This window comes from Salmo trutta, chromosome 23, assembly GCF_901001165.1.
Source record: "Salmo trutta chromosome 23, fSalTru1.1, whole genome shotgun sequence".
Classification (NCBI taxonomy): domain Eukaryota; kingdom Metazoa; phylum Chordata; class Actinopteri; order Salmoniformes; family Salmonidae; genus Salmo; species Salmo trutta.
Window position 1 is genome coordinate 15,822,806 of NC_042979.1, and position 18,866 is coordinate 15,841,671.

Consider the following 18,866-nt stretch of genomic DNA (forward strand, 5'->3'; position numbering starts at 1 on the left):
AGTGGCCAGACTGCCCTGAACTGCCGGAGTGGCCAGACTGCCCTGAACTGCCGGAGTGGCCAGACTGCCCTGAACTGCCGGAGTGGCCAGACTGCCCTGAACTGCCGGAGTGGCCAGACTGCGCTGAACTGCCGGAGTGGCCAGACTACCCCGAACTGCCGGAGTGGCCAGACTGCCCCGAACTGCCGGAGTGGCCAGACTGCCCCGAACTGCCGGAGTGGCCAGACTGCCCCGAACTGCCGGAGTGGCCAGACTGCCCCGAACTGCCGGAGTGGCCAGACTGCCCCGAACTGCCGGAGTGGCCAGACTGCCCCGAACTGCCGGAGTGGCCAGACTGCCCCGAACTGCCGGAGTGGCCAGACTGCCCCGAACTGCCGGAGTGGCCAGGGACGCCCGCCAGACCGGTGAGTCCTGTGCCTACGCCTAGGGACAGGCCTCTGTCATGTCTCCCCAGCCTGGTGAATCGTGGGTCAGTGCCGTCGGAGCAGCCAGGGTCGCCCGCCAGCCGGGCGCAACCATCGCCGCCCGCCAGCCGGGCGCAGCCAGGGTCGCCCGCCAGCCGGGCGCAACCATCGCCGGCCGCCAGCCGGGCGCAACAAGGGTCGCCCGCCAGCCGGGCGCAACCATCGCCGCCCGCCAGCCGGGCGCAGTCAGCGTCGCCCACCAGATCTTCGGCGCGGCCAGGTGCGCCACCTAAGAGGGCGACGTCAAGGGTGGAGCAGAGGCCACGTCCCGCACCTGAGCCGCCGCCGTAAGAAGGCCCACCCGGACCCTCCCCTTCAGAGTCAGGTTTTGCGGCCGGAGTCCGCACCTTTGGGGGGGGGTACTGTAACGCCCTGGCCATAGAGAGGGGTTTTTGTTCTTTATTTTGGTTAGGCCAGGGTGTTACATTGGGTGGGCGTTCTATGTTCCTTTTTCTATGTTTTTGTATTTCTTTGTTTTGGGCCGTGTGTGTGGCTCCCAATCAGGCACAGCTGAAGCTCGTTGCTGCTGATTGGGAGTCACACATAAGGAGCATGTTTTTTCCTTTGGGTTTGTGGGTAATTGTTTCTGTCAGTGTTTTTGTACCAGACAGGACTGTTTGCTGTCGGTTTACTCTTTTCTTGTTTTGTATAGTGTTCACGTTGTTTACATTAAATTCTAATAATGAACACTAACTCCGCTGCACCTTGGTCCACTTCTTCAGACGACGGCCGTTACACCTGGCCTGTTGAGGAGTGACAGACTCCATCCTAGCTGGAGGGGTGCTCTCATCTTATCTACGAACATAGACAGGGCTCTAACTCCCCTAGCTCCACAATGAAATAGGGTGCAGGCCAGGCAGCAGGCTGTTAGCCAGCCTGCCAGCTTAGTGGAGTCTGCCACTAGCACAGTCAGTGTAGTCAGCTCAGCTATCCCCATTGAGACAGTGTCTGTGCCTCGACCTAGGTTGGGCAAAACTAAACATGGCGGTGTTCGCCTTAGCAATCTCACGAGAATAAAGACCTCCTCCATTCCTGCCATTATTGAAAGAGATCGTGATACCTCACATCTCAAAATAGGGCTACTTAATGTTAGATCCCTCACTTCAAAGGCAGTTATAGTCAATGAACTAATCACTGATCATAATCTGATGTGATTGGCCTGACTGAAACATGGCTTAAGCCTAATTAATTTACTGTGTTAAATGAGGCTTCACCTCCTGGTTACACTAGTGACCATATCCCCCGTGCATCCCGCAAAGGCCGTTGTTGTTAACATTTACAATAGCAAATTTCAATTTACAAAAAAAAACAACGATGTTTTCGTTTTTTGAGCTTCTAGTCATGAACTCTATGCAGCCTACTCAATCACTTTTTATAGCTACTGTTTACAGGCCTCCTGGGCCATATACAGCGTTCCTCACAGTTCCCTGAATTCCTATCGGACATTGTAGTCACAGCAGATAATATTCACATTTTTGGTGACTTTAATATTCACATGGAAAAGTCCACAGACCCACTCCAAAAGGCTTTCGGAGCCATCATCGACTCAGTGGGTTTTGTCCAACATGTCTCTGGACCTACTCACTGCCACAGTCATACTTTGGACCTAGTTTTGTCCCATGGAATAAATGTTGTGGATCTTAATGTTTTTCCTCATAATCCTGGACTATCGAACCACCATTTTATTACGTTTGCAATCGCAACAAATAATCTGCTCAGATCCCAACCAAGGAGCAACAAAAGTCGTGCTATAAATTCTCAGACAACCCAAAGATTCCTTGATGCCCTTCCAGACTCCCTCTGCCTACCCAAGGACATCAGAGGACACAAATCAGTTAACCACCTAACTGAGGAACTCAATTTAACTTTGCGCAATACCCTAGATGCAGTTGCACTCCTAAAAACTAAAAACATTTGTCATAACAAACTAGCTCCCTCGTATACAGAAAATACACGAGCTCTGAAGCAAGCTTCCAGAAAATTGGAACGGAAATGGCACCACACCAAACTGGAAGTCTTCCGACTAGCTTGGAAAGACAGTACTGTGCAGTATCGAAGAGCCCTCACTGCTGCTCGATCATCCTATTTTTCCAAATTAATTGAGGAAAATAAGAACAATCCGAAATTTATTTTTGATACTGTCGCAAAGCTAACTAAAAAGCAGCATTCCCCAAGAGAGGATGGCTTTCACTTCAGCAGTAATAAATTCATGAACTTCTTTGAGGAAAAGATCATGATCATTAGAAAGCAAATTACGGACTCCTCTTTAAATTGTCCTGAGTCTGCACAACTCTGCCAGGACCTAGGATCAAGGGAGACACTAAAGTGTTTTAGTACTATATCTCTTGACACAATGATGAAAATAATCATGGCCTCTAAACCTTCAAGCTGCATACTGGACCCTATTCCAACTAAACTACTGAAAGAGCTTCTTCCTGTGCTTGGCCCTCCTATGTTGAACATAATAAACGGCTCTCTATCCACCGGATGTGTCGCAAACTCACTAAAAGTGGCAGTAATAAAGGTTCTCTTGAAAAAGCCAAACCTTGACCCAGAAAATATAAAAAACAAGCGGCCTATATCGAATCTTCCATTCCTCTCAAACATTTTAGAAAAAGCTGTTGCGCAGCAACTCACTGCCTTCCTGAAGACAAACAATGTATACACTTCAGTCTGGTTTTAGACCCCATCATAGCACTGAGACTGCACTTGTGAAGGTGGTCAATGAGCTTTTAATGATGTCAGACCGAGGTTCTGCATCTGTCCTCATGCTCCTAGATCTTAGTGCTGCTTTTGATACCATCGATCACCACATTCTTTTGGAGAGATTGGAAACCCAAATTGGTCTACACGGACAAGTTCTGGCCTGGTTTAGATCTTATATGTCGGAAAGATATCAGTTTGTCTCTGTGAATGGTTTGTCCTCTGACAAATCAACTGTAAATGTCGGTGTTCCTCAAGGTTCCGTTTTAGGACCACTATTGTTTTCACTATATATTTTACCTCTTGGGGATGTCATTCGGAAACATAATGTTAAATTTCACTGCTATGCGGATGACACACAGCTGTACATTTCAATGAAACATGGTGAAGCCCCAAAATTACCCTCGCTAGAAGCCTCTGTTTTAGACATAAGGAAGTGGATGGCTGCAAAAATTCTACTTTTAAACTTGGACAAAACAGAGATGCTTGTTCTAGGTCCCAAGAAAGAAAGAGATCTTCTGTTAAATCTGACAATTAATCTTGATGGTTGTACAGTCGTCGCAAATAAAACTGTGAAGGACCTCGGCGTTACTCTGGACCCTGATCTCTCTTTTGAAGAACATATCAAGACTGTTTCAAGGGCAGCTTTTTTCCATCTACGTAACATTGCAAAAATCAGAAACTTTCTGTCCACAAATGATGCAGAAAAATGTATCCATGCTTTTGTTACTTCTAGGTTGGACTACTGCAATGCTCTACTTTCCGGCTACCCGGATAAAGCACTAAATAAACTTCAGTTAGTGCTAAATACGGCTGCTAGAATCCTGACTAGAACCCCAAAATTTGATCATATTACTCCAGTGCTAGCCTCCCTACACTGGCTTCCTGTTAAGGCAAGGGCTGATTTCAAGGTTTTACTGCTAACCTACAAAGCATTACATGGGCTTGCTCCTACCCATCTTTCCGATTTGGTCCTGCCGTACATACCTGCCTTCCCTGTAGCTCAGTTGGTAGAGCATGGTGTTTGCAACACGAGGGTTGTGGGTTCAATTCCCACGGGGGGCCAGCACAGAAAAAAAAATGTATGATATGTATGAAATTGTATGAAATGTATGAATTCACTACTGTAAGTCGCTCTGGATAAGAGCGTCTGCTAAATGACTAAAATGTACATGTACACTACGGTCACAAGACGCAGGCCTCCTAATTGTCCCTAGAATTTCTAAGCAAACAGCTGAAGGCAGGGCTTTCTCCTATAGAGCTCAATTTTTATGGAATGGTCTGCCTACCCATGTGAGAGATGCAGACGCGGTCTCAACCTTTAAGTCTTCACTGAAGACTCATCTCTTCAGTGGGTCCTATGATTGAGTGTAGTCTGGCCCAGGAGTGTGAAGGTGAACGGAAAGGCACTGGAGCAACGAACCACCCTTGCTGTCTCTGCCTGGCCGGTTCCCCTCTCTCCACTGGGATTCTTTGCCTCTAACCCTATTACAGGGGCTGAGTCACAGGCTTATTGGTGTTCTTCCATGCCGTCCCTAGGAGGGGTGCGTCACTTGAGTGGGTTGAATCACTGACGAGGTCTTCCTGTCTGGGTTGGCGCCCCCCCCCCCCTTGGGTTGTGCCGTGGCGGAGATCTTTGTGGGCTATACTCGGCCTTGTCTCAGGATGGTAAGTTGGTGGTTGAGGACATCCCTCTAGTGGTGTGGGGGCTGTGCTTTGGCAAAGTGGGTGGGGTTATATCCTTCCTGTTTGGCCCTGTCCGGGGGTATCATCGGATGGGGCCACAGTGTCTCCTGACCCCTCCTGTCTCAGCCTCCAGTATTTATGCTGCAGTAGTTTATGTGTCGGGGGGCTAGGGTCAGTCTGTTATATCTGGAGTATTTCTCCTGTCTTATCCGGTGTCCTGTGTGCATTTAAGTATGCTCTCTCTAATTTTCTCTTTTTTTCTTTCTTTCTTTCTTTCTTTCTTTCTCTCTCTCGGAGGACCTGAGCACTAGGACCATGCCTCAGGACTACCTGACATGATGACTCCTTGCTGTCCCCAGTCCACCTGGCCGTGCTGCTGCTCCAGTTTCAACTGTTCTGCCTGCGGCTATGGAACCCTGACCTGTTCACCGGACGTGCTACCTGTCCCAGACCTGCTGTTTTCAACTCTCTAGAGACAGCAGGAGCGGTAGAGATACTCTCAATGATCGGCTATGAAAAGCCAACGGACATTTACTCTTGAGGTGCTGACTTGTTGCACCCTCGACAACTACTGTGATTATTATTATTTGACCATGCTGGTCATTTATGAATATTTGAACATCTTGGCCATGTTTTATTATAATCTCCACCCGGCACAGCCAGAAGAGGACTGGCCACCCCTCATAGCCTGGTTCCTCTCTAGGTTTCTTCCTAGGTTTTGGCCTTTCTAGGGAGTTTTTCCAAGCCACCGTGCTTCTACACCTGCATTGCTTGCTGTTTGGGGTTTTAGGCTGGGTTTCTGTACAGCACTTTGAGATATCAGCTTATATAAGAAGGGCTATATAAATACATTTTATTTGATTTAATTTCTGTATAAGCTTTGAACTGGATTTGTGGATTTTCTCTTATTCTACCTTGCAAAATTCCCAAGCTCTGTTAAGCTAGATGGGGAGCTGTGGAAATAGCAATCTTCAAGACTTCCCACAGATTTTCAATGGGATTCAAGTCTGGGCATTGGTTGGGCTTCAGGACTTTCACATTCTTGTTCTGAAGCCATTCGACCATTGCTTTGGCTGTATGCTTGGGGCCATTGTCCTGTTTGAACGTAAACCTTAAAGTTTTTTTGCACTCTGAAGGAGGTTCTCATCAAGGATTTGCCTGTATTTGGCTACATTAATTGTTCCCTCTATCCTTACTAGTCTCCCAACAACCCAATTTTATGGTGCTTCTACCCCAATGCTTTACGTTAGGGATGTTAGACAGTTGATGAGCTGTACCAGTTTTTTTCCCAGACATAGCACTTTGCATTCAGGCCAAATTAAATGTTTTGCTCATCAGAACACCGAATATTTTTCCTTATGCTCTCAGAGTCTTTCATGTGCCTTTTTGCAAACTCCAGGCGTGCTGTCATGTGACTTTTTCTCAGAAGTGGCTTCCCTCTTGCCACTCTCCCATAAAGCCCAGATTGGTGAAGTGCTGTAGAGACTGTTGTCCTTCTGGCAGGTTCTCCCATCTCAGCCAAGGAACTATGTAGTTCTGTCAGAGTGGTCATTGGGTTCTTGGTCACCACCCTGACCAAGGTCCTTCTTGCCCAGTTGGTCAGTGTGGTCGGATGGCCAGCTTTAGGCAATCTAGGTAGTTCCATATTTTTTTCCATTTCCCAAAGATGGAGACCACTGTGCTCTTGGAATCTTTCAACACTCTTGAAATAGTTTTATAACCTTCCCCAGATATATTCCTCATCATAATTATATTTCGGAGATCTAGGGACAGTTCCTTAAACTTCATGGTAAAGTTTCTGCTCTGACATGTACTGTCAACTGTGGGACCTTATGTAGACATTATGTCCAAACAACTGAATTTGCCACAGGTGGACTCCAAACAAGTTGTTGTGACATCTCAAGGATGATCAAAGGAAATTGGATGCACCTGAGCTCAATTTGCAGTGCCACAGCAAAGGGGTGTGAATACTTACATAGATAAAATATTTATATATTTCATTTTGAAAAACATGTTTTCACTTTGGTATTGTGTGTAGATGGATACGAGACAAAAGTCATTTAATCAATTTTGAACTCAGGCTGTAACACAACAAAATGTGTCAAGGGGTATGAATAGTTTCTGAAGATATTAGTAAAAATATAAAAAAGTAAGGGGGCAAGACAGAAAGCTTGTGGTATGCCTAACTCTACCTGGTTTACGTTAGCGAGGCATCCATTAAAGAACCCCCTCTGTGTTCTGTTAGATAAGTAACACTTGATCCACGATATGGCAGAGGATGTAAAGCCAAAACACATGTTTTTTAAGCAGCAGACTATAATCGATAATGTCAAAAGTTGCACTGAAGTCTAACAAAATAGCTCCCACAATCTTCTTATTATCAATTTCTTTCAGGCAATCATTTGTGTCAGTGCCTTACTACTACTACTACTACTACTACTACTATTACTACTACTACTACTACTACTACTACTGCGGCGACGATGATGGCAGGGATATGGATCCTTCTGTTATTAAACAAAGAATGAGAGGAAAAGCACACCGCTGACCTAATGTACAGACAAATAAATAATAACTTGGCAAATAGGCACTATGCTATGATCTTTGAACACACAAGTGGCTCATTGTTGAGTTTTCTGCCATTGACAAAACTGCTATCAGGCGCAGCCATGCACACATTGTGGCTGGACAGGAGCCTAACGCACAGGGAAGGCCATCCCATCAGACTAGCCTATGCCATCCTATTAGTCTCCAATTATCTTTGAGATGACTGCCAGCCTTATTTTCCTGGTCCTTGGGAACCAGCGCTTCATGTCCTGTGTTCGTATTGCCTCAATGCTCTGAGGAAACGCAGATGCCTTTGTGTAATTACAGAAATGTATAGCAGATGCATTGGTATTTGCAGTTTGGTATTTGCAGTTACTGAAGTAGGCGGCCTACAGTACAAACAAGGTCAACTGGATGAGAGAGAGTATGTGGTGGATTCTCCTCAATACACCAATATCCAAATGTGCGTGCACTCATGCGAGCTCGAGCACACACACACGCAAGAACAGACTGTGTGTTAGTATTGATTTGTTTCTGCCTTGCATCTGTTTTCTGATTTCCCCTGGCGGAACAGTTCCACCAGGGTGGAGTGACAGAGAATAACCAATCAACCCCCAGCCCTCACAACACTATAGATGAGTCTGTCACATCCTCTCTCAGAGCCACCAACTGCCCTGCTGCCCCCTCCAAATCTATCTCAAATATACATTCACTAAAGGCACGTGCCAGACCTCAGCACATTGGCCAATTAAGTCTCCATGGATAAACTTTAATAATTGTAATGTAAATATAACCTGATTGTGGCGGTACAGACAATTATTTTTTATTTATTTTATTTTATTTCACCTTTATTTAACCAGGTAGGCTAGTTGAGAACAAGTTCTCATTTGCAACTGCGACCTGGCCAAGATAAAGCAAAGCAGTTCAACACATACAACAACAGAGTTACACATGGAATAAACAAACATACTATCAAAAATACAGTAGAAAAATCTATACACAGCATGTGCAAATGAGGTAGGATAAGAGAGGTAAAGCAATAAATAGGCCATGGTGGCAAAGTAACTACAATATAGCAATTAAACCCTGGAATGGTAGGATGTACAGAAGATGAATGTGCAAGTAGAGATACTGGGGTGCAAAGGAGCAAGATAAATAAATACATACAGTATGGGGATGAGGTAGATTGGATGGGCTAATTACAGATGAGCTATGTACAGGTGCAGTGATCTGTGAGCTGCTCTGACAGCTGGTGCTTAAAGCTAGTGAGGGAGGTAAGAGTCTCCAGTTTCAGAGATTTTTGCAGTTCGTTCCAGTCATTGGCAGCAGAGAACTGGAAGGAGAGGCGGCCAAAGGAGGAATTGGCTTTGGGGGTGACCAGTGAGATATACCTGCTGGAGCGCGTGCTACGGGTGGGTGCTGCTATGGTGACCAGTGAGCTGAGATAAGGCGTGGCTTTACCTAGCAGAGACTTGTAGATGACCTGGAGCCAGTGGGTTTGGCGACGAGTATGAAGCGATGGCCAACCAATGAGTGCGTACAGGTCGCAGTGGTGGGTAATATATGGGACTTTGGTGACAAAACGGATGGCACTGTGATAAACTGCATCCAATTTGTTGAGTAGAGTGTTGGAGACTATTTGATAGATGACATCGCCAATGTCGAGGATGGTAGGATAGTCAGTTTTACGAGGGTATGTTTGGCTGCATGAGTGAAGGATGCTTTGTTGCGAAATAGGAAGCCGATTCTAGATTTCATTTTGGATTGGAGATGCTTAATGTGAGTCTGGAAGGAGAGTTTACAGTCTAGCCAGACACCTAAGTATTTGTAGTTGTCCACATATTCTAAGTGAGAACCGTCCAGAGTAGTGATGCTGGACGGGCGGGCGGGTGCGGGCAGTGATCGGTTGAAGAGCATGCAGTTAGTTTTACTTGCATTTAAGAGCAGTTGGAGGCCACGGAAGGAGAGTTGTATGGCATTGAAGCTCGTCTGGAGGTTTGTTAACCTGTTATGACTAGGGGGCAGTATTTTCACGGCCGGATAAAAAACATACCCGATTTAATCTGATTATTACTCCTGCCCAAAAACTAGAATATGCATATAATTATTAGCTTTGGATAGAAACACTCCAAAGTTTCTAAAACTGTTTGAATGGTGTCTGTGAGTATAACAGAACTCATTTGGCAGTCCAAAACCTGAGAAGATTCCAAACAGGAAGTACCCTGTCTGACCATTTCTTGGCCTTCTTGATTATCTCTATCCAATACAGGGGATCTCTGCTGTTACGTGACACTTCCTACGGCTCCCATGGGCTCTCAGAAGGCGGCAAAAAGCTGAATCGTGGCTTTGCAGGCCCTGGCTGAAAAACATTAGCGCGTTTGGATAGTGGCCAGTCAGAGTACTATGAGACTAAGGCTCGTGCACGAGTCGACTCCATGTTTACTTTCTCTCTCTCTTTGAACGAAAACCACCACTCCCGGTCAGAATATTATCGCTTTTTTACGAGAAAAATTGCATAAAAATGTATTTTAAACAGCGGTTGACATGCTTCGAAGTACGGTAATGGAATATTTAGAATTTTTTTTGTCACGAAATGCGTCGTGCTCGTCACCCTTATTTACCCTTTCGGATAGTGTCTTGAACGCACGAACAAAACGCCGCTGTTTGGATATAACTATGGATTATTTGGGACCAAAGAAACATTTGTTATTGAAGTAGAAGTCCTGGTAGTGCATTCTGACGAAGAACAGCAAAGGTAATAACATTTTTCTTATAGTAAATCTGACTTTGGTGAGTGCTAAACGTGCTGGGTGTCTAAATAGCTAGCCGTGATGGCCGGGCTATCTACTCAGAATATTGCAAAATGTGCTTTCACCGAAAAGCTATTTTAAAATCGGACATAGTGAGTGCATAGAGGAGTTCTGTATCTATAATTCTTAAAATAATTGTTATGTTTTTTGTGAACGTTTATCATGAGTAATTTAGTAAATTCACCGGAAGTTTGCGGGGGGTATGCTAGTTCTGAACGTCACATGCTAATGTAAAAAGCTGTTTTTAGATATAAATATGAACTTGATTGAACAAAACATGCATGTATTGTATAACATAATGTCCTAGGGGTGTCATCTGATGAAGATCATCAAAGGTTAGTGCTGCATTTAGCTGTGGTTTGGATTTATGTGACATTATATGCTAGCTTGAAAAATGGGTGTCTGATTATTTCTGGCTGGGTACTCTGCTGACATAATCTAATGTTTTGCTTTCGTTGTAAAGCCTTTTTGAAATCGGACAGTGTGGTTAGATTCTTGTTTTTAAATTGTGTAAAATAGTCATATGTTTGAAAAATTGAAGTTTTTGTATTTTTGAGGAATTTGTTATTCGCGCCACGCCCATCATTGGCTATTGGAGCAGGTGTTCCGCGAGCGGAACGTCTAGATGTAAGAGGTTAACAAAGTGTCCAAAGAAGTGCCAGAAGTATACAGAATGGTGTCGTCTGCGTAGAGGAGGATCAGAGAATCACCAGCAGCGAGAGCGACATCATTGATGTATACAGAGAAGAGAGTCGGCCCGAGAATTGAACCCTGTGGCACCCCCATAGAGACTGCAAGAGGTCTGGACAACAGGCCCTCCGATTTGACACACTGAACTCTATCAGATAAGTAGTTGGTGAATCAGGCAAGGCAATCATTTGAGAAACCAAGTTTGTTGAGTCTGCCAATAAGAATGTGGTGATTGACAGAGTCGAAAGCCTTGGCCAGGTCGATGAATACGGCTGCACAGTAATGTCTCTTATCGATGACGGTTATGATATCGTTTAGGACCTTGAGCGTGGCTGAGGTGCACCCATGACCAGCTCGGAAACCAGACTGCATAGCGGAGAAGGTACGGCGGGATTCGAAGTGGTCGGTAATCTATTTGTTGATATAGGTCTGTAGCAATTTGGGTCTAGAGTGTCTCCCCCTTTGAAGAGGGGGATGACCGCGGCAGCTTTCCAATCTTTGGGAATCTCAGACGATACGAAAGAGAGATTGAACAGTCTAGTAATAGGGGTTGCAACAATTTCAGCAGATAATTTTAAAAAGAGAGGGTCCAGATAGTCTAGCCCGGCTGATTTGTAGGGGTCCAGATTTTGCAGTTCTTTCAGAACATCAGCTAACTGGTGAAAGAGAAATGGGGAGGCTTGGGCGAGTTGCTGTGGGGAGTGCAGGGCTGTTGATCAGGGTAGGGGTAGCCAGGTGGAAAGCATGGCCAGCCGTAGAAAAATGCTTGTTGAAATTCTCAATTATAGTGGATTTATCGGTGGTGACAGTGTTTCCTAGCCTCAGTGCAGTGGGAAGCTGGGATGAGGTGCCTTATTCTCCATGGACTTTACAGTGTCCCAGAACTTTTTTGAGTTTGTGCTACAGGATGCATATTTCTGCTTGAAAAAGCTAGCCTTAGCTTTCCTAACTGCCTGTGTATATTTGTTCCTGACTTCCTTGAAAAGTTGCATATCATGGGGGCTATTCGATGCTAATGCAGAACGCCACAGGATGTTTTTGTGCTGGTCAAGGGCAGTCAGGTCTGGAGAGAACCAAGGGCTATATCTGTTCCTGGTTCAACATTCTTTGAATGGAGCATGCTTATTTAAGATGGTGAGGAAGGCAATTTTAAAGGAGGACCAGGCTTCCTCTACTGACAGGATGAGGTCAAGTAGATACACGGATACCTGGGTCCAGGATACCAGGATACCCGGGCCAGGTTGATTAGGAAGGCCTGCTCGCTGAAGTGTTTTAGGGAGTGTTTGATAGTGATGAGGGGTGGTCGTTTGACCGCAGACCCGTTACGGATGCAGGCAATGAGGCAGTGATCGCTGAGATCTTGGTTGAAAACAGCAGAGGTGTATTTGGAGGGCAAGTTGGTTAGGATGATATCTATGAGGGTGCCCATGTTTACGGATGTTTTTGGTTGTACCTGGTGGGTTCATTGATAATTTGTGAGAGATTAAGGGCATCAAGCTTAGACTGTAGGATGGCCGGGGTGTTAAGCATGTCCCAGTTTAGGTCACCTAGCAGCACTAGATTTGAAGATAGATGGGGGGCAATCAGTTCACATATGGTGTCCAGGGCACAGCTGGGGGCAGAGGGTGGTCAATAGCAAGCAGCAACGTTGAGAGACTTGTTTCTGGAAAGGTGGATTTTTAAAAGTAGAAGCTTGAATTGTTTGGGTACCGACCTATTTAGTAAGACAGAACTCTGCAGGCTATCTCTGCAGTAGATTGCAACACCGCCCTCTTTGGCAGTTCTATCTTGTCGGAAAATGTTATAGTTGGGGATGGAAATTTCAGGGTTTTTGGTGGTCTTCCTAAGCCAGGATTCAGACACGGCTAGGACATCCGGGTTGGCAGAGTGTGCTAGGGCAGTGAATAAAACAAACTTAGGGAGGAGGCTTCTAATGTTAACATGCATGAAACCAAGGCTTTTACGGTTACAGAAGTGAGCAAATGATAGCGCCTGGGGAATGGGAGTGGAGCTAGGCACTCTAGGGCCTGGATTAACCTCCACATCACCAGAAGAACAAAGGAGGAGTAGGATAAGGGTATGGCTAAAGGCTAAAATAACTGATTGTCTAGTACGTTCAGAACAGAGAGTAAAAGGAGCAGATTTCTGGGCACGGTAGAATAGATTCAAGGCATAATGTACAGACAAAGGTATGGTGGGATGTGCATACAGTGAGGGTAAACCTGTGCCTACAGTGACGATGAAAGAGATATTGTCCCTAGAAATATAATTTAAACCAGGTGATGTCACCGCATGTGTGGTAGGTGGAACTAAAGTGTTAAATAAGGCGCATTGAGCAGGGCTAGAGGCTCTACAGTGAAATAAGGCAATAAATACTAGCCAAAATGGCAATGGACAAGGCATATTGACGTTAGCGAGAGGCATGCGTAGCCGAGTGATCATAGGAGTCCAGTGAGTGGCTTCAGGCAGCTTGCGGGCCGGGGATAGCAAGCTAACAGAAGGTCCTTGGAGGGACGTCGCGACGGAAGAAAGTGTGTTTGTGGCCTCCTCGTGCTATTACATCGGCAGACGGATCAGCAGGGCTCCGTGTGGTAAACCAGGCCAATTGGCAGAATAGGTATAGTGGCCAAAGAATAAGTCCGGTGGGCCTCTTAAGCTAACAGTCCGATGTGCTCTGGACAGCTAGCAGGCCGCGGCTAGCATGCTAGCGGATGGGATTTCAGGGGACGAAGCGACGGCGGAGCCAGTTGAGAAAAACCCCATTGGGCGAATTCCGTCGGTGGTCCAGTCGTGATGAGTGGGTGGGGGTCCAAGCCAGTTGGCAAAAATAGGTATTGTAGCCCAAGTAGAGGCTGATGGACCTCTTTGGCTAGCTGGGAGATGGGCCTAGCAATTGGTTATTGCTTCGGGACAGTGATGTTAGCCAGGAGTGGCCACTCGAATAGCAGCTAGCTAGCTGCGGTGATCCAGGTGAAAAAAATAAAATAAATAAATAAAGGTTCAGAGCTTGCGGGAGGAATCCAGAGATATGGAGAAAAATACGTCTGAATTGCTCTGGTTTGAGTCACGCTGTGCAGACTGGCGAGAGTTGTCCATGCTAGAGGTGGCTGATGACCGCTAGCTGACTACTAGTTTGTAGCTAGCTTGCTGGCAAGCATCTATTGGGGTTCCGGTTCAGGCGACGGTTCAGACGACGGATCAGCAGGGCTCCGTATTGTGGGTATAGTGGCCAAAGAATTTGTGCGATGGGCCTCTTAAGCTAACAGTCCGATGTACTTTAGACAGCTAGCGAGCCGTGGCTAACTAGTAGCCAGTTAGCTGGTAGCCAGTTAGCTGGTAGCCAGTTAGCTGGTAGCCAGTTAGCTGGTAGTAAGAAGAAGAAGAGACCTGATTGGGCCAAGAAACACGAGCAATGGACATTAGACCAGTGGAAATCTGTCCTTTGGTCTTATGAGTCCAAATTTGAGATTTTTGGTTCCAACCGCCGTGTCTTTGTGAGACACAGAATAGGTGAACGAATGATCTCTGCATGTGTGGTTCACACCGTGAAGCACGGAGGAGAAGGTGTGATGGTGTGGGGGTGCTTTGCTGGTGACAGTGTCTGTGATTTATTTAGAATTCAAGGCACACTTAACTAGCATGGCTACCACAGCAATCTGCAGCGATATAATATCCCATCTGGTTTGCGCTTAGTGGGACTATCAATTGTTTTTCAACAGGACACACCCCCAGGCAACGTGAGGGCTATTTGACTAAGGAGAGTGATGGAGTGCTGCATCAGATGACCTGGCCTCCACAATCACCCGATCTCAACCCAATTGAGATGGTCTGGGTTGAGTTGGACTGGAGAGCGAAGGAAAAGCATGTCAAGTGCTCAGCATATGTGGGAACTCCTTCAAGAATGTTGGAAAAGCATTCCTCATTAAGCTGGTTGAAGGAATGCATAGAGTGTGCAAAGCTGTCATCAAGGCAAAGGGTGGCTACTTTGAAGAATCTCAAATATAAAATATATTTTGATTTGTTTAACACTTTTTAGGTTACTACATGATTCAATATGTGTTATTTCACAGTTTTGATGTCCTCACTATTATTCTACAAGTTAGAAAATAGTTCAAATAAAGTGTCCAAACTTTTGTGTCCAAACTTTTGACTGGTATGTAAATGAGATATTTCTGTATTTCATTTTCAATACATTTGCAAAAATGTCAAAAAACATGTTTTCACTTTGTCATTATGAGACATGTGAGAACAAAATCTATTTAATACATTTTGAATTCAGGATGTAACAAAATATGGAATAAATCAATAGGTATGAAAACATTCTGAAGGCACTGTAAATCACTGTTACAAAATATATATATATATAATTTGGTGCTGAGGCAATGATGACTAATGTGGATTAAAACTATTTTGGGCACATGCCCTATGCATAAAAAGGTGCAAAACGTATTTTCCATTCAACCTGTTGGCACAGAAGCTCATATTGCTATATGGCTTGTGGGCTTTGTATTTGCAGAAACAAGACCACATTGCAGTGCTTGGCAGTGCGTGTACCTCATCAGTTTATGGGCCATGAAGCCCTGCGTCATGCGCCACATGATGCAGCTAACAAATGGCAACAGAGGAGTCGGGGGTTTAACTGCCAATGGTCAGTGAAATGACTGAGGGAGCAACTTTTAAGTAATCAACAACGGTAATGGGATTACAAGACCAAAGTTTATGGATGACAATGGAAATGATGCGTTAGAATACAAGTGAGTAGTTTTGCTTGTACATAAGGAAGAGAAAAAGCACAATTAATGCAATCCACCCTGCATGATGGTCATAAGCAATTCAAGTGCTCAAACTATAGCTACAGTATATAGCATAAAGGCTGTTGCAAAACTATGACTAAATAAATAATAGTCATACTTATCCTTATTCATGTGTGATTTTTTTTGCAGAATTAGTTATTTCAGACAATTTTTGCATTAAACAACAGAGACGTCATGTCCATAGGGGGCACAGGGGCACGAGCCACTCATATTTGTTCTTTGTTTTTTAATAGTACTAGCCACCTAGCAATTTCATGAAGTTGGCTAGCCCAGATAAGTTCACAATATCCCAATCTCATAACTAGCTACCAAGAAGCCATTTCAGGCTATCAATCAAGTTAGAGTAGCTAGTTTGTCTAACTATCTTAGCTGGCATGCCTGCTGGCAAGGTTGGTAGACTTTAGAAAAGCAAGCAATAACTAAATGTTGGCCTACTGAATAAGACTCCCATTCCTTTAAATCTTCTACCAAGATTTTAGCAGGGATGCAGAGAAGCCTATTTAGTTTATTTTTTTAAAGAACCACCAGTTAGGATACAGACAAATCAAGAGGTATGATTAGATATGCAGAAAAATACACATATTTTTTACATATATTTAAACATAATGCGTATGGCTCTAGATTGCAGGAACAATCTGTTTAAGGTTTTTTTTAAATGGCAAAATTCTCAAATTCAGCCCTTCTCCAGACCACCCTCCCAGTCATCCTAACGTAATTTGTGCCCTCTCAGATTTTTGTGGTGCATAACGCCCCTGGTAAACAATGTATCGATGCAGTGCAGTAGCCTGATAAATCATACCACCTTAAAAAATAATGGCACAGCATAGTCAGTGCATTTGGCCATCTGTGTAAGAGTTCAATAATGGCTGTGGATAAATGAACTGCTAACAAAAACATACTGATGATTTCAAACACCAGGGGGAAGCTATTAAAAAATCTAACCACATCCGTAGGCTAGCCCCTCATCACACACGCACGCGAGCACGCACGCAAACGCACCTAAACACACACACAGACACACTTGAGCGAACATGCTCACACTATTTAATGCTGAAATTTGCAGGCTGTTCGTGCTCCAAATGGCATTCATCAAGCCTCTTGTAGATGCTAGGTCAAATAACAAAAATTATCCACAATCATCTCTCAATGACCAAACAGCAAGAGAGCGCATAACAGACTGTCTTCAAGGCTAAACAAGGAGCAGGTGCACACACCGCTAGCCTACTGATTTATGATATAGCAAAGCAAAATAAAATATGAATCGATCTTATTAGCACAATTTATCTGCGTAATTAATCTGGATGTAATCCACTCATGAAACCCAAATGGTCTGTTCTCAGTTAATGTTGGACATACCACTGACACTTCTAGATCACGAAATGAAGAAAACATAACCATGAATGGGCTTTCGATAATTATGCAGGACCACGCTTTGTAAAGTTGACTTGCATCCAACATATGCCATAATTAGCATTCCAGTCCCAGTCAATGATCCGAATTCTCTTCATAAACCAGGTAAGAAGAAATAGGATGCTCCAAACCATATAGCTAACGAACGGATGCATTAGACTATAGAGCTTTTTGTAAACGGAACAGTTATTCAGATGCAATCTCTGGCAAAGCTTGAACGGCATATTGGCGTATTTGCTATGTGTCCAATTGTTAATCGCACACAGGCATTCATCGCCTGTAGTACAATACAATTTTAAAAAAGAACCACATTGCAGCTCTGCGACTCTGTTTGGCATATCCAGACTAAATTCATAGGGACAAGAGCGTGCTGAACGTGTTTAATAACAGATAAACAATAACAATGCTTTGGGAAATCTCATAGTTGCAATACACAATTTTTATCTGAACATACTAGATCTTTATGCACTCAGACACAGTTAGTCTGCTGGCATGTTGGGAGCGAATTTGAGGGAAAAGACGCAGCTTACCTTACTCTCGTTTCCACTACATGGAGCAGATATAATACATTTACAGGCACATATACTTACACATATCAGTTTATCTGTCAGCTCCTGTCCACAGGTTTTAAAGCCTTACAGCGCGCGACAGCTGAGTCCGCATGACACGCGCTCTCATCAGACGGTACGGTTCTAGTCCAGGACCCCAGTCGCTTCGCGCAGCCGCCGATTCCAACGCGCACCTGCCCGTCGCTGCCCCCGGAATATAAGCGAGTCAGAGGGGTATCCGTGTGTCAAGCATGTAGTTTCACCATGGAACATGTCTCCCGATCTAGTTTCCTACCATATCCATGCACATAATTCCCGCGTAAAATCGTGGTGTCCAATATTAACAGCGCGTCTGAGAACAAACGATGCCACATCCAAGTCATATATCACAATCCAAAATAAGCGTGATAGCAAAGTTGAAAGATTCCAGTCGAAACGTTCTCATCACCCTCCATCCATCCATTCTGGCATGATGCAAAAACAACGATTTTCCCAAGAGGCTGTGTGAATATCAGCAGATCTCCCCAGTAAAAAGCGACCCAAAATGTTTATAGTAAGACTGACAGGGAATTCACATTCCCAACGGAAGAAGCTTACCCTGATCACAGGAGAATTCGAAGGGTCTGTGGTAGTTTTACTCTGTAAGCAAACCAAAATCATGCAGGATGAGCATTCCCCCTTTCACCCCTATTCTCTCCTCAATTCCAGAAGCGCATAAGTGTAAGCGTTTGAGTAGTTAACATCACGTCTGCATGTATCACGGCAACTTTGTCAGGAAGAATCGGAATGCCCTCTTCTGGTGAGAGAGCCCCCCCGAATAAACATATTTTCATTGGCTCTCCCTCAGCATACAGTGCTCGTCTTTGTAGGTTGTGTGTTGAAAGTAACAAAACATAATGACAGAGAGAAAGGGATATTATCTGATGCTGACCATTCACACGCTATTTCACGATAGGCTATTGCAATTTGCAAATTACATAAGCTACCTGTTGCAGTTTTCATTTGGTTTGATTGTGCCATTTAAGATTTTTTTATGGTAGCCTAATGCACCAGGCGTCATGCACCCCCAAAATTTGAGGGGAACAAAGAACATGAGGATGGCTAGTGAGTGGTCCAGAGTGGGGATAGGCCCCAATCCATACGTTTGAGAATTTTGTATTTTTCAAACACCTGAAACAGCGTTTTCCTGCAATC

The 18,866-nt window shown here is 44.6% G+C and overlaps 1 protein-coding gene across 1 annotated transcript in view; it reads right to left on the reverse strand.

Moving 5' to 3' along the window:
* LOC115159482 (leucine-rich repeat transmembrane neuronal protein 4-like) overlaps positions 1–18,433 on the reverse strand; it is a 133,089-nt gene extending 114,656 nt beyond the window's left edge. Inside the window, exon 1 of the mRNA XM_029709239.1 lies at positions 17,715–18,433. Coding sequence (XP_029565099.1) covers positions 17,715–17,718 — 4 coding nt within the window. The 5' untranslated portion in view covers positions 17,719–18,433. The remainder of the gene's footprint in view (positions 1–17,714) is intronic.
* Between the last annotated feature and the right edge of the window lie 433 nt (positions 18,434–18,866).